Source organism: Epinephelus lanceolatus, chromosome 8, assembly GCF_041903045.1.
Source record: "Epinephelus lanceolatus isolate andai-2023 chromosome 8, ASM4190304v1, whole genome shotgun sequence".
NCBI classification, from domain to species: Eukaryota; Metazoa; Chordata; class Actinopteri; order Perciformes; family Serranidae; genus Epinephelus; species Epinephelus lanceolatus.
The window spans coordinates 31,092,184-31,108,522 of NC_135741.1; the positions used below are offsets into that span (position 1 = coordinate 31,092,184).

The 16,339-nt window shown below is 41.4% G+C and overlaps 1 protein-coding gene across 2 annotated transcripts in view; it reads right to left on the bottom strand.

Moving 5' to 3' along the window:
• Positions 1–2,550: 2,550 nt before the first annotated feature.
• mgll (monoglyceride lipase) overlaps positions 2,551–16,339 on the bottom strand; it is a 49,279-nt gene continuing 35,490 nt past the window's right edge. For both annotated transcript variants that reach the window (XM_033629912.2, XM_033629911.2), the window contains 4 exons: positions 9,260–9,370; positions 8,357–8,446; positions 5,693–5,908; positions 2,551–4,265 (listed from right to left, as the gene is read on the bottom strand). In XM_033629912.2, the coding sequence (XP_033485803.1) occupies positions 4,134–4,265; positions 5,693–5,908; positions 8,357–8,446; positions 9,260–9,370 (549 nt within the window). In that variant the 3' untranslated portion in view covers positions 2,551–4,133. The remainder of the gene's footprint in view (positions 4,266–5,692; positions 5,909–8,356; positions 8,447–9,259; positions 9,371–16,339) is intronic.

A 16,339-nucleotide genomic window follows, 5' to 3' on the forward strand; every position in this document is an offset into this window, starting at 1 on the left:
AAAAACAACAAAAAAACAACAGCTCCATTCACAAACCAGCTGGCCAACTGAATTTCGCTTTGTCAGGAAAGCTGCAGGCCGATTTGATTCAGCGGTTTCATGCCTTAGTTTATATCTCCTCCTTACTTAACACAGAACTTCTGTCCTAGATAAAAAAAGATATTAACAGTCGAGTGGATTATTACATATTAACAGAGCAATGCATCTGTACATGGCTTTCTCTCAGTATGGCAAACCTGCATACAATTTATGCCTGTGTAAGTGTACATGCCAATAGAAAAGGATATTGGCATGGAGAGGTGGGGTGTGAAGATTGTGTCAGGGGTTACACACCTTTAAGGCATGTAATCCTGTTATTTTAGGAGTGAAATTGGGTGAAAAGGGTGTTAGTTTCACTCATAGGGGTCTGTCCATTACTTTTTAATCGAGACAAGGGATAGATGGGGGCAAAAACACACAAACTCCCTTGAAAAAAAATACAGATTTTGGCCTTGACATCCCCCCAAAAAAGCGTTCTTTGCAAAAATGGAAAAAGTGTGTTTTCAGTACAAACAGCAGAGCAGCCTGATTTGAATTCAGTAAGTGTGTGCAGCTCTTATTATTTACTGCGAGCTGATGGCGCTAATTGTTTGCGCTCTTATCTCGATGCTCACACAAAAGGGAATCCTCAGAGCAACAAAATGGACAACCAGCTCTGAAAGCGCAGCGACGTCTGCTTTACATCCTGCATCATTAACAAATACAAATTGGTTTTTCCCCCCCAGTGAAATCACTGGGTGATTTCACTGGGGGGGAAAAACAAAGAAAAAAAAACCTGCTGCCATGGTTACTGACAGCTTCTCTCTTTTTCCTCTCTCTTCTCCTCTCACTCCATCTCCATCTCTCTCCGCCCCCATAGCTAACGACAGCAGTAACATGCACTCATGTAGTCTGACAGGTAGAGCTTTTTAAATTTACTGTTACATGGGATCCTGCGAGTCTGAATCCATTGTGCAGCAGGGGTGCTATTATAGATTGAGTACAACTGGGACTGTGCAGCCTTTGTGTGTGATGTGCCTGCTGCAGCCCAATCAGGAGTAGATTGTGTTTGAAGTGCTCATGATATGAGGATGATGTTAAGGGTCTGACTCCCACTGGGACCGATGAATACATTACACCTCAATCCATGTTGGCACCCATGGCGATGAAACCTGACATTCGGTTTGGCAAAATGCCTTCTGATGCCTGAGAAAAAGGATAGGGCGATGTAATTGCATGCTGAACTCCCTCTTTTCTTTCAATCCTGTTATTTTAGCATCTTATGATTCCCTATTTGATGCATTTCAGCCAGTCTGTAAAGCACTTTGATATGTGTAGAAAGTGTATGATATAAACTTATCTTGCCTTACTTTTCCTAATGAAACTCAGTGGTTTCAGTCCCAAGATCAGAGAACAGTTTGCAAACATCAGAGACAATAAAGATAAAAACGTCAAACCAGATCAAAGATAAGAAATGTCTGCAGGGCATGTGAGTGAGGAGCAATTTTAGGTCACACTCTCACATGTAGACTAAGAAATGTCAGGTTTTTGTATCCCTGAAGCCATTTAGTGGGTTTGAAACAGCATCAAGCCGAGCAGAGTCAGAGGCAGGTTAAGTAATGTGTCCCCTTTTAAATGAGTGGCAGCTCTCTGGCCAGAACAAAAAAGCCAGCTGAAACAGTAACACATGTAACCTGTTGCTGTTCTGCTAATTGACCACTAGGGACAGTGTGGGTGGCTGACATTACAGGATGTTTGAATTAGCAGTGGAACAAGGGGCTCTGTGATGGACAGAACAAAGAGCGCTGGTCACCACAGCAACTAAAAAAAAAAAAAAGGTGGTGAGACAGGGTGACACGGGGTGAGGCAGGGAGAGACAGAGTGAGGAAATAGAAAGTTGGAGAGAAAAAGACAGAGCGGGCATAGAGCCAGAAATTCATCTCATTCTATCAGTCATGTGGTGATCACCGTGGTTACAACAGATGTAAAACTGAATAAAAAATGTCTACCTTGCCGCCAGCCTGCTGCTGTAGTTACACGTGAGTAACGGTCACCGTGGATACCATACCGTGCTTCCCCTACACTCTCTGCATGAGTCCCTTTAAACTCTGAATGACAGAGAGAAAACCCTCCTAAAAAGCCGGAGTGACACAGTCGACTCCGTTTCCAGAGAGTGCACACTAGATGTCAACTAACACACTGTATGTCTGACTTGCCACATAATTTTTGATCCCTTCCCATGTTTGATTTTGGGGGCGGATGAACAATTTAAAACTCTCCACTCATGCTGCTGAAACTTTTTCATGCTTACTGAATACGTGGGAAAAGCTTAGCATGTAGCAATACCTGCTAATTACAGCCTACCTGACAATATAAAATGGTGAGCTCAGTGTGCATCTGTCTAGCTTATAATTATCAGCTAGCAAAAATATAGGCTACTGTGACATTATTGCTATGGTTTCTTTAATGACCTATATGGAGCCAGGGCTGACTTTGAGTACTGCAACACTTTGAGAAGTGACAGGTTTATACTTTTGGGAAAAATGTTAGTTTGACCACTGCTTTAGCCACTCAGACTGCAGGTGGGATTTAGAGGATTAAAAAACCAAGTCCACTAAATTCATGTTACAAGCTAAAAGATAAAGTTTATCTTTTTAATTATTTGGGTTCTTTGATTTGTAGTTATTTTTTAAAAACTGGATGAATTTTAATTTGAAAACTCACATGTATGGACTGTACACTATATTTCTGTGCTGCTAAGGCACAATCTTCAATATAGTTTTGAAGTCAGAAGTTTATTCCGCAGTAATATCACTTCCTGTCCCTCCTTGTCTGAAAGCTATTACAAAAAACATCCTGTTTTTCCAAACAAATTATGACTCCACCATTGTTCTGAGGGGCTGGATTCCCTCTGTGGCCACCCATGCAAGAAATGCACACAGCCGCATTACGTAAAGGTGGTTTGGATAAAAGTGTCCAGCAAATGGCAGATGGTGTGTGGAGAGAGGAAATCTACTCTTTTGTCCACAGTAACAGCGATGTGCTCCTTACGTTCTCCAGCTGGGGCCTAGTCTGCAGTTTTAATGGACCTAAACACGAACAGTGAAGGTCACATAAGGAAGGGACCTTTTGACCTTTGCCCTCTAATTCCCACCTGCAGAGAGAGAGACAGAGCAGCATCACCTGGTTAATCTGCATCCTCTTCATGTCCCTACACCCATAACTCGGCTCACTGACAGTAGTATTTGATATTGAAAGTCACTGAGTCCACTAATAACTCAGTCAATAAATGGAGGTGGTGGGGAGGTAATCATCTGGCTAAAATAAGAAAATAAATGTCACTGTTTAGGAGGTAAAAATTATATAAGACTTGCCAGGATCCATTGCACAGTTAATTTGTAAAACAATCTGCTAAAGCAGTCGAACTAACAGGACGAAATTTTAAACTAGACTTAAGGCCTCAGGAGTTCGATAGATTACACCAATCATCATGTGTAATGCCTCGTGTTTTCTTTGGGCCAGAGAAGAGGGACATGCAGAGGAAGTCAGGAGAAGAGAGGATCTGAGTGTGTCATGTGTGCTCATAGTATAAGTTTCCCAGTGTCTCTACGAGTGTCAAATTTCATGTCATTTGTAAAACAGTGCAATCGAGAAGGAGGCAGAGAAGAAGCATCTACAGACACTGTGAGGACAGTGAAGCAGTGTGAGGACCTGGCTATGAGGAGGAATCTTCATTATTATTGCACTTGGAACCCCAGCATACTGTAGCTTACACTTGAGCTGTTCCTCAGTGAGGAGATAATGAAACCGTAACCAAAAAAGCCCACTGCCTGAAATATATGATTCACATGTGGCAGGGAGACTGACCACTGCTGAGTATCTACAATAAAAAGTGGTTTCTGACCCCATCATCCAATTTAAATCAGTGGAATTTGCCCAGAGGATAAAATCAGTAAAGTTTTTAGACTGAAAAAATAATATCTATATAACTAAACGTATTCCCAGACCAGAGAGTGTAGTAGTATTGTTATGCCTGACAGACTGCTGGAAAGTGAGCAGGCCTCTTGAGATGCGGTTGGCAGTTGCCTCGGAGTGCTGACCCAGCTGTCAGGATTCTAGGAGTCTTGCGGTTGTGGCGACGTCGTGGCGGAGAGGTGCTCTGTGATCCAGCCAGTCACCTCCTTCAGCACGGACTCGGCCACCTCTGGGAGGTCGTGGTGAAGGGCGTGGTAGCCTCCATCATAGATCTGAGGAGGAGCAGAGAGACACAGTGAGTCAGAGAGACGGGATGCACGCAACAAGGAGCTCCAAAACAGTTATCTGAAGCCATTTGGGGAACATCAAGTAAAATGTTCATCCTCTTTTAAAAAAATTGTCAAGGCTGTCAAGAGTCACAGCTGAGACAAATTCATCTTGCTTACCTAAACCTACAGGGGTTTTTCTGTGATCAACACATTTCCTGACAGATGATACACTAATCACTTCTCCAATAAGACATGTGATAAACAGTCCCTGTCCTCATGAACACCACCTGATTTATTAGAAATGAAGAACAGAAAGATCAGAATGACACAGAAACGCCCTTTAAATCTCTTCTCTCTTTTTACTCCTCTCACCTCTCTTTTCATTATTATTTGCCAGCCCTCATACGATAACCCATGTGCTTGAAAAAAGAAAAGCGTGTGAACTTCCCGCTTCACAAAGACACATCCCTCTGTAAAGAGGAAGAAGAATCTAGAGTGGTCATACAGAATGCACTCTGCTGCAGTCAGCTTTAAGTGTGTGTGTGTGTGTGTGTGTGTGTGTGTGAAAGTGGGGCGGGGAGACTTCAGTATTGTTCCCAGAAATGTTTTGTTTTTTACAATCAATGTACTCCTCAAAATTAAAGCTGCATATTTTTCTTCTTAAGGAACAGGACAACTACCCTATGTAAAGAACAATGACTGACCGAATATATGACACATTAAAACAGGACTGATGCGGAACTCAAAATGTTAACTGCACCGCTGTTAGTCTAAGCACATCAGATAATTAGTAATATTAACTGTAAAATAAGAAACCAAAGTATATCAGTATGTGACTGCTTAACTCTCATATTGACATAGTTTTCAAATAACCTATATCAGCATAAAAAAAGTCCTAAAATTCAGTTTTGGCTTTTGGTTTTGGCATCCCGCCCCAAGATTTTCCATCACCCCATCTGGCCACCACCATGAAACATTTCTGGGGGTGCCATTAGTGTGTAGAATGCTGAGGCTGAAACATTGTATTAAATAATACACTTTAATGAAATAAAACTATGTTATATATCCACAGATATCTTTTACAGCCAGCAAAGCTTCATTCAGGCACTGAGCTGCATATAAGCTGAGTGTACTGAACTGAGTTTCATGTATCAAAGTCAACAGCAAACACTTTTACACTGCTTGAAGCTGCACCAGTGGAGTGTAATTTTTAAAATGCCAGAGGGCAGTGTGATACATTGTTTCCTAATGTTTTGGTATTATATCAAACAAGTCCATAAAAAAATGAACAGTATGAACAAAATGAAGCAGTGGCTACTGGATACAAGTTTGCATCAACAGGGTGACTGATTTTCTTTTCTATTTTACCAGGCAGTCCCACTGACAAAAAAATAACTTTAAATAAAGACAAAAAAAGACCTCATCCCCACCTTGATTTTCTTGTCTGAGCTTGGCGCGTTCTCATACATCATCTTGGAGCCTCTGATGTCGCAGAGCTTGTCAGCGTCACCGTGCAGGAGCAGGAAGGGCCAGCTGATGGACGGGATCTCCTTCTCGATGCGCGCCGCCGCCCCCATCAGCTGCATGCCGAACGACACCCGCATGCCGCCGTGGAAGTTCAGCTCATCAGCGTCGTATGCCTCCACCTGGCGAGAAAGAGAGAAAAGAAAAAGTTTGATGGGGCAAAGTGGACGATGTTTATCACACTTGATGCAGGACTCATTAATCTCTTAATGTAACCATAGAAACTACAGTTTGGCATAACATATTTTGTTGGACATTTAGAAAGCATTGCTGTAGGGTCTGGTTTGCATTAAACATCTATGTTTAGCAAGCACAACATTTTGTAGTTTAATCCGAATATGGAAGAAAGCCAAGAGAGTAAGAGCCTCCCTGAGAGCAAATAGGGCCAAGGATGGAGTAAGGAGTAAGTATGATAAATAACTGGATGGAGGGCTTTTATGGAAAGAAAAATAAGAGCCAGAGAAACAGAGAGACCCAGAAAGTAGATGTGACACTTAAACATTCGTGTAGATCAATAGCAGACGACACACCCTGTTTTTCCTTACATTAAACATGAATACTTTCAAGTTCCATATGTGCTCTGACATAATTCACACACACAAACACACACACACACACACACACACACACACACCCATTTCGATTGATCTTACAAAAACACAGCTGAAGGCCCACTCTAATAGAAGCAGCTCCTCTGAGGCCACGTGCGCTGCTGCTTTGAATAACGAATGACTGTAAGCTGAGACGTGAAACAACACAACCTGTTGAGCAGCTCAGAGGAGTCAGTGACACTCAGAAACATTGTCCTGAAAGTGAAAGTTTTCCTTTGATACCCTGATAACACCATATAACAAAAAATAATAAATAACACAATACAAATCATCCTTAAACTTTTTTTGCTGGATGACAGTGTCACACTTTATCTCACTGTGAAAAAGGTAAAGTTACAGTAAATATACAGAGAGGAGGCTTTGAAGTTTCTCATAAAAATGTTAATGAAAGGCTATATTTGCTCCTCACATCAGTCAAGCTGCAGTTTACAGCCGTATCTGTCCAGACTCATATAATATACATTGGGTCTTTAATGGTGAAATGTAAGTTATCACTATATTGACCTGTATGATTCCAGTGAATAATTTCCGGAGAGAAACATCCTGTCTTCACATGGGGAATATTTTTATAGAGGAGTACAGAGGACTGATAGAGAGCTTCATCACATGGTGCAACGACAGAGAATGTGGTTTGCTGTACAGACTGTGAAGCCCCTTAAGGCTAATTTTGGTTTGTGATATAGTGATATATGAACAAAATTGATTTTAATTTGACTTTAGTACGTTTTCTTCCCTGAGAAACAAAGTAAAATTAATCGTATGTGTTCTCATGCTTGGCCAATAAAGCAGGTTCTTATTGAACACAAAGCTGGAGCCATGACTGTTGACAGTGCTTCCAAATATGGATGTTGCTGCAAAGAAGCTACATGTTCTTAAACACAGATGCTTCAAACACATCTTCAACCCGGCAGCACAGAAGATCTGTACAATCAGCACAGTTTCAAGGAGGACACCCAAGATTAGTGTCACCAATTCTGTATCTGACCGAATGTCTCCCCTTCTGTTCCTGAGTAATGGACTGAAAAGTGTTTTTGCACAGCGTTATGATGTCACAGTGAAGTTGACCTTTGACCTTGTGGATATGGAGTGTCATCACCTTATCATTTTATCCTATTTGACATTTGTGTAAAACTTTGTCATAGTTAGCATATGAATTCTTGAGTTATGGACAAAAACATATCTGTGAGGTCACAGTGACCTTTGACCACTGACCACCAAAATCAAATCAATTCATCCTTGAGGCCAAGAAACTCCCTCCAGGCATTCCTGAGATATCCTGTTCACAAAAACACAATGCCTCCTGCTGTGGATGTTTCTGGTGTGGAGGCATAAAAATCTTTAAAGAACCTTTCTTCTATCAGTAATTCGTGCAGGTTTACTTCCTCCAACAGACTGTGGGATGCACAAGTAGCAGGATGTGGGATTCTATTGTTACTACAAACTGTTTCTGAAAGGCCGACTCTGGTGTGTCAATACTTTCAAAAACCACAGAATACGTCCACATGCACATGTACGTGCAAACAGAGGTGTGCAGACGTGCCTGCATGTGTTTGTCTCTTCTGTGGTTCATTCAAAACACACACAAACAACCAAATACGGGACACACCTAGAGATTCTGTCTCCTTGTCCTGTAGGTGACACAGTACATGCACCTGTTTTTATAATTACAAACAACACAATACAACCCACCCAAAATATGACACGCACACACACACTTTGCTTGATTAGATAACACTGACTATTTGCGGTTTGGAAAGGATTCAAAGTGAGTATTGTGGGGTGGGCTTTCCTCCTGGGACTGCATGACTTCACCGAGTACACATAAAACACACACGCACCCGCCCCCCCAACCCCCGTGACCTTTCGCCTAATTTCTGCGACACCCATACCTGATATTTAAATCACAGATAACAATGCAGCTCTCCCACCCACCAACACACACCGACATGTGTCTCTCACCTGCTTCTTGTCCCGTGAGACCCATTTGGAATCGATGGAGCCCAGAGTGAGTCTGGGCAGCATGTGGTTCAGGACCTTCGCCAGGAAAACCTGCAAACAGTGAGAAAACAAAACACGCCGAGCGTTTCAGTTTATTTTCACACATCAACACCTCCCTGATGAATGTTTCCATCTCTCTCTGTTTTTTTTTTTCTCGCCATCTGACAAGTGTTACAAAGAGATACAGTCATGAACATTGTGAGTATGTACTGTATGTGTGTGTTTCTACTGTGTGTTTATGCCTATTGTTCCTACATGAAACTGCTCACAACAAGGTCTGTGGATTATCTTGAGTAAGCGGTCATGATTCCTGGAAAGAGACATTGCTGTTAAGTTTTTCATATGCATTTTATTGGCACTTTTAAGTGCCATCTAGTTCCATTATATTGGAGAGAAGGCAGAAATCTCTACGGCTAATGTCTCCAACACTTCACATCAAAACAGTCTAAACTGATAAATAGCACTACAGGTAACAGGAAAAATATGTACTTTTGATTTTGGGATGAACTGTCCTCTAAGAAAAACATTTCTTCTTGTTAAACATGCTCATAATTACAAAAGTGAGTCAGTGTTTGGCCTTGACAGTTGGACACACTTGTGTCTGTGATTCAGTAAGAGACAGCTAATGCTGCTCAAGTGGCACTTACACTGATTCTTGCCCTTGAAACACACAAAATAAAAGGTGTCAGTATTATAGTCATCACCCACAGCAGGGCTGAGTGGAGTGAGACGAAAGACTCTTGGGTTAACTGAGTACTTGACTGAATAGTAAGACTCAATTATGGAGGAAAGAGAAGAGGAAAAGAGAGAGCAAAAAAGTGAAGAACAGCGGAGTGAGTAAGTGGATGAGCGATGGTGCCGTACCTTGAACGGTGTGGCCGAGTCTGGGTTCATCTGGACCATTGGAGCTATAAGAGCCACTCCGGCAAAGTCACTGGGCCTCTCACAGGCGGTCAGGATAGAGATAGCACCACCCTAAAAAAGACAAGGCACAGAATATATTAAATATATTTGACATATTAAAGTCTTCTATTCTTTAAAGTCAATGGAATGATTTATTAAAGATTTATACTTTATACATTTATACTTCTGCGTCAAATCAATGCCGTACCTACACCATGTTTATTTTTTTGTAAGCTGGTATCATTTCCCTCAGTGGAAACAAAGCTTTTACTCACATTACTTTCACAGATAAGAAACAATAAATTATGAAGACAATAAAGCCTCCACAAAATAGCATTTTATGAGTTATAATGGAACCGAATTTTGTAATGTTACCTTTGTTAAATGTTGCTGTTGTCCCTGGCTTCATATGAGTAGAGGAAAAGTCTGCTAACTGCTAGGCTAATTCATACAATGTAAAATGCCATAGGCTTGTGCTAAAAACATTAGCATGTTGTATTTGTGGGGAAAATGTGTCCAGATAAAGACAAATGCTTTGTCTGTGAATGCTGCGAGTTACAGTGAAGCCAATTTGTGTACTACAAGCTGTGTTTTAAGTGTGTTTTGTGTGTGTTTTCACTCAACCAAACTTTAAAGCACTTCACAGAAACCTCCTCTGCCAACTAGTGTTTCGGAGGTGTAACAGCAGAGTGACACAGACACACCACAGCACAAGTATAAATGCTCACAATGGCGTAGGCCACATGCATAGGCTACAGCATAGGGTCTGCTGCACAAGTATAAATCCCCCTTTAGAATAACAATCTGAGCCTGTCAGTGGCAAAAACAAGCACATTTAGTGGATGTAAACCCCAAGTGGTTACATAGCAGCCTGTTTTGTGGCTACCGGCTACAGCAGTCCTGCTCAATTCCAAATCAAACATACCCTTTAAAACTAGAAGTCACAGGCAGCCTTTCAGTTAATTGGTTCATAGTACACAAAGTAGGTCTACATATTTTTGCATGACAGGAATTTATCTGACACAGAGCAGCCTGAGATAAGGGCAATACTAGAATGGAGAACATGTTTCAATGAGAGGAAGATGATATGAGCTTCTCCTTCAGTCTGTAATAGAAGACAGGGACAGGGAGTGTCTTTTGTGCAAAGTAGGTGAGAGGTTCTGATGCGGGGAGCAGTGGGAAAACTCCTCAGAGTTCAAGACGAACATAAAACAATCCATCTTTTGTTTAGGCGGTCGTGAATTTCCACCCAGTTCTTTTGTTGCTGCTGCTCTACACAGACTGGGAGAAAGATGCTAGTGAGAACCCACCGCCCGTAGGGCAAAACGTGCACTGTGTAGCTGCAGCGAACATCAGCGCGAGGCCACACCTTGGCACCCATGCTGACATTTGGGATTGTGATTTAAATCCTGTGATGTAGGGCCATGATAATTAGCAGCTCAGGGGCGGCCAAGACTCAAATCAATTCGCCATGGTTCACTTTGTCGTGGTCTCTCTCCGCATATGCAACAAGTGCAAGTGTCTGTGTGGGTGCACACAGACAGACACACACATGAGCACGGCGATTCTGCATGGGTGAATCTGTCCGTCTCTCCGTCTCTGGAGACTAATTGGCTTCAACTTTGTTTATGTGAGCGTTCTTTGTCACTTGTGTGAATATTCATCAGGCTGGGGCCAATGACAGGCTCACTTCACGAAAAGAGGCACCAAAAGACAAAACATTTCCCACCAGAAAATCTCACTTTCTAAAGCACACAGGCACACACTCACTCGCTGCATATGCCCACACAAACACACACACACACACACAGTCAGAAGAAGAGGCTGACTAGCTCCATCTCTTGTTTCTCCCCCTTATACTCGTATTCCAACAGACTATTAACGACAAGCTTACACTGCAATGTCCATGTGTAAACACCAGGACGCACACACACACAAACCTGGGCTGCACAATATATCGTTTTTTAAAATCGTCATTGTGATGTCAAATTGTGCAGTAATCACATTGTGAAAGACTGTGATACTGCACTTTTAGTATAGTACTAACATACTCAATTACATTTTGTCCGTAGGTGTATTTTGCCTGATACACACCATATGGCCAATCAGACAGACAGAGCCCTTGCCCTCAGGCATCGTCTGTCAAAGACATCAATGACTGGTGTCAACAGAATAGCCGACATGTTTTCATTAACCTCAAGTTCTGAACCTGAGGAAGTTAGTTAGCCCAGCAAAACATCAGGACATTCAAATATTTTAGCATAATTGTTCTACATGCTAGTTCAAATGTCCTAAAACAGCTACCAGTACATGATTACATTAGGTTTTAGTATAATATTAACTTTCACTGGGAGGAACTTAAACAGCTGTAGGTAGTAAAAGCAAAGTCACAGCCAGGGTGAGGGGTGATAGCTGCATCTGCTGAGGTAACATCCTCCTGACAGCCAACTCTGACATCACACCAAGTCACTCACCGGCCCTCTCATATGTCGACTGCCATTTCTGGCTTCTTCCCTTGTCGTTTCAGACAAACCTCGATGGAACGGCCCACTTTTCAAGATCTCTAAGGCTTTCCAACGAGCTCACGATTCATCATCTGATGAAAAGTCATGGAAACTTGTTGTTGGAACAATATAGTTACTTTTGCAGCTTGATTACACAACAGTTCAGCTCAATATCTCAATGGGAGCAGTAGCGGTAGTCTTTCTCAATAGGACCGGTAGAAAAGTGGAAGTAAGTCTCTACTGCCTTTGCTTACTTCTGCTCGAGGAACACACAGCTTAAAAAGCCCCTAATTTGCATACAGGAGAGACAGCGTGGTAAAAGAACAGTTACTGTGCAAGTCTGAGTCAAGAACTCAGTAGACTTTACTATCTGTTTATCTACTGGAAAAAATATCATTATCATGATATTGAAAAATGTTATCGCATAGTCACAGAAAAATTTTACAATTGAATGTTGAAATTGCCCCGGGATGATTTTAGCATCCTGAACTGGTTGATCAGCTCAACACATCAAATTCCGGTCAATTATAACAAGATGACGCAATGTAATTTGGTACAAAAGCCCATTCTGGGTCATGCCCTTACACACAAGAGGCAAACACACACACACACAGAGACTGTACATTTTGTCACTGGGCTTCAGTGATAGAGAGTGAGAGATAAGTGTGAATAGGGAAGAGACAGATACAGAGAGAGAAAGAGAAAGAGAAAGAGAGAGTGCGGATTGGGACAGAGAAGCTCTTTAAAAAGCTGACTAGAGGCCTCCCTACGCTTTCTCTCTCTGAACTTTGGTTGAGAGGATGAATACTTGTATTGTATGCCTGTCTGCTGACAGTGGGTGGACTTGAACTGTCAAAAATTCCCTGAGGAGCGAACATTCTGACATCATATGGACTATACAGCTAGCATACTGGCATTGCAAGGTCTAACGTTGTCAGTTTCCCCATAACAGTCAGGAGACACCAAGAAGCCTTTTTGTTAAACAGCAGTACGTTCAATAAAAATCCAAAGACTTGGATTCAATGCGCTCCGATTAAACAACGTGAAGCTATTCACTTAAAGTAAACACTGATGAACAGGACAGAGTGGGAGAGTGACGAGGTTACACACAAAAATGGTGTGATAAAAAACAAAGAAAAAAGTGAAATATTGTATAGTGTGAGAAGAAACTGAGGGAGTAATTTATACAGAGAGAAATGGAGGGTTGACAAGTTGAATGAATACATTGAAGGCCCTAAACAGTGACAAAGCATTACATAAAACTCTGGCACCAAGGAAGTAGGACAAATGAGGCTCGGCCAGAAGCACTAAGAAGGAGAGAGATGAGGAAGAGTGAGGAGCCAGAGCTGAAGGCATTTGTCAGCACTCCCATGGGCGGCTACGACACTGGCAAACTGCTCCAACGGCTTAAACAAATAAGATTCAGAGGAAAGTGTGAGATAGTCAGTGTGGTGTATCAGACACAGAAGCTACAAATGTGTATTGGCAATTTATTTTGTCAGTTTTAATCATTTCACATTTTTATTCCTTTATTTATGTTCATGTGTTTTGTGAGAACTGATTCTTCTTTTGGAGATGATAACTTTTCACATCAGCTCGCAGCACTTTCAAAACGTTATATTTTAATAATTCACTTGTTTTATTGCAGGAGAATTTTTAACAAGACTACAAATTTACAGTCATGCCAGCAGCTCTGTACTTTGACACAATGGTGAGCTTGTGGCGCATTCAATTTGCACTGGAAATTGGAATTTCTACATTTCCACATGGAAATTGGAACTTGAATGTGCCCTGAAGACCAAATAACAACTTGGAAAGTTAAAGAAATCTCACCATCCCTACCTGAAAATCCAATATGGCTCCTCTGTGCATCAACAGTAGTGAAAACTGTAGTAATATACTGTTTATGAGAACTTTTGTCCTGTTTATGTCTCATTAAAACAGGCATACACACAGTCCTGTCCAACTTGTGTCTGTGGACATGTTGCTACAGTGTACAGTGCACAATGCAGCGCCATACATTGTATTAACTGGTATTGCTAACAATAGCTAACCTGGTTTGAACTGGTAGCTGACAACATCTTGGTTGAAAGGTGATCAACTTGGGTGTGATGTCATTCCCAGCTCCGACCTCTGACTTCCGAGGTAAATGAAATGCATACATGCCATGTTGGGATGCTAACGTGCTCACAATAACAATGCTAACACGCTGATGTTAAACAGGAATAGGATGTATGTGATACTACTTCCTGTTTACTACGTAGTGCACTATATTTACTGTTTGCCGTTTTGAGTAATAATTACATATATCCACTGTACAGTGCCCTCAAAAAATTCCACAGTAGTTAGCAGTGTCAATGGCATGTACGCTACTAACTACTAACAATACTGCAATGCAAATGTTTGGTCATTTGTACTGTCAATATGAGCCATATTAACTGATTAAATTTTACTTTGGACCACAGTAGCGGGCCGACCAACAGACATTAGTCAAGCCAATAGCTTTTCTAAAAATAATATAATGCTAAAAAAACCCACTTAAGTATACATTTATCTCCCCTGCTTATAGACATCTCATCTTTGTGTTCTCATTAGGAATCAAACTAATAACTGCTGATGAATTCAAGCTCAAGATCCAACTAACTTGTTTTAAATAAAAAATTTTAAAAAACCAACTACTGGCAGTGTTTTGAGGTGATGTCGGAGGAGTGTTGGATATCTTTCTTCACTAAATCACACCACACTGTGGCTGGACTCTGCCGCTAACTGTCTGGTAACTCCACAGTCTCCTCAGGATGTTATCATTAGAGCAGCATCTCTGCACATACTGTAGAATCCACAGGGTGTTTGTTTGTGTTGGTCGTGTAGTTTTTGCGTCATGCTGGCCCCGTTAAACAAAGATTCATACAAGCGGAGCAGCTGAGGAAAACGCTAAAAGAAACAGGATGAGGAGTCACAACCCCGGGAAGCTGGGAAATGAAGCCTGTAAAAACACAGTGACTGAAGGTTTGAATTGGGTTGGGTTTCCCAAACTTTAGGTCTGGGTTTTATTTGTTTCCAGGGAAAGGAGAGGAGATGAAAAGGAAGAAATGCTATAAAAGAGGAAGGATAGGGAGGATAAAATGAAGTAGGACAAAAGGAGGATAAAGAAAGAAAATGAGAAAGTTAAAGCAAAACAATTGAAAGGGGAACTGTGGAGGAAAGGGAAGACACGAAATGAAGCAGGTGATGGTAGGACAGGTGGACTGGCTTACATGACAGCACAAAACAATCGTCTGACGAAATGACACAGATGGAGGGATGGAGAGAACCAAGAGAAAGGAGGGAAGAGGGGATGAGAAAAAGACGAGTGGAGAAGGAAGAAATGACGAAGGTGGTGCTGTACTGTGACTTCGGTCAGCTCTGCCTTAGTATTTACAGACTCTGATGTCTAAACAGCTCAGCCTCCATCTGGGATCCTGCAGTTTAATTTACACAAAACTATTTGCGTCTGCTCTCCTGGAACCTCAGATTGTTTTGAACGCAGCATCAGTCTTTATATAAATACAGTGCTGCTGTACAGTAAAGAATGAGCCATAAAAGGTTTGCAAAAACAGACTCAAATTTAACGCGAGTGTCTTCAGTGGAAGACAGTTTTATGTAAAACACTCAGCCTACAGGCTCCACAGCAGATAACAATATTTGGGTAGTAAAAACAATGTTAAACAGAGGATTGGAGCACTGAATCCAAACAAAAGACGTTCAATCGTGATAGCAAACAGCCTCATACGCACACTAATCATTAAATGATGTGGTGAATCCATTAAGCACTCATGTTTTTCTCACTTTCTAATAAGCCATTAATTCTGCATACACAGATGACAACAAAGTCAATGATGAAATCTAATGGGGTTCTCTCTTTACAAGTCTGAGAGTGAAAGTGTTAGTGAGTCATTATTAAATGGTTCTGACAGAGATGATTTTCATGCAGAAACAGTTTGGTGATTGGTATGATTGCATGCATTCTTCCAATTTGAACATGTTTGTAGGGGTTTGAGAAAACGGGAATATCTTTAATTCTTGTGATTACATGATCATGAATTTCTGCAGGGACTGACAAGCTATTAAACAATGGATCTTGTTCCAGATGCTCTGCAGCTCTTTCCAAACAGGTAACAGGTCTTCCCAAATGTACTCTCACACAACCATTTGTATGATGTCTTACAAAAACACACAGTTCATATAATATCTTATGAATTAGCACCCTTTAGGCCAGGTTTAGAAAGAGCATCATGGTTTGGCATTGTAACGTGACATGAACTCAACATTAAAATCTTGTGTTTGTTTGACCTGTCTGCCATCCAGACCGCCTCCCTATGTGGACTTTGCTCTTTATATTACCTGACTTCAGTGCTCCAGTCATATGATGGATGACAGCCTGTAGTGTATAGGTCACATGATCACAGCCTCCTTCCTCATGATTACATGAGTTATACAACTTATAGTGCATTACTTTTTGTAGGTATAAGTACGAACAGTGCATGAGAACAGCCTTTCC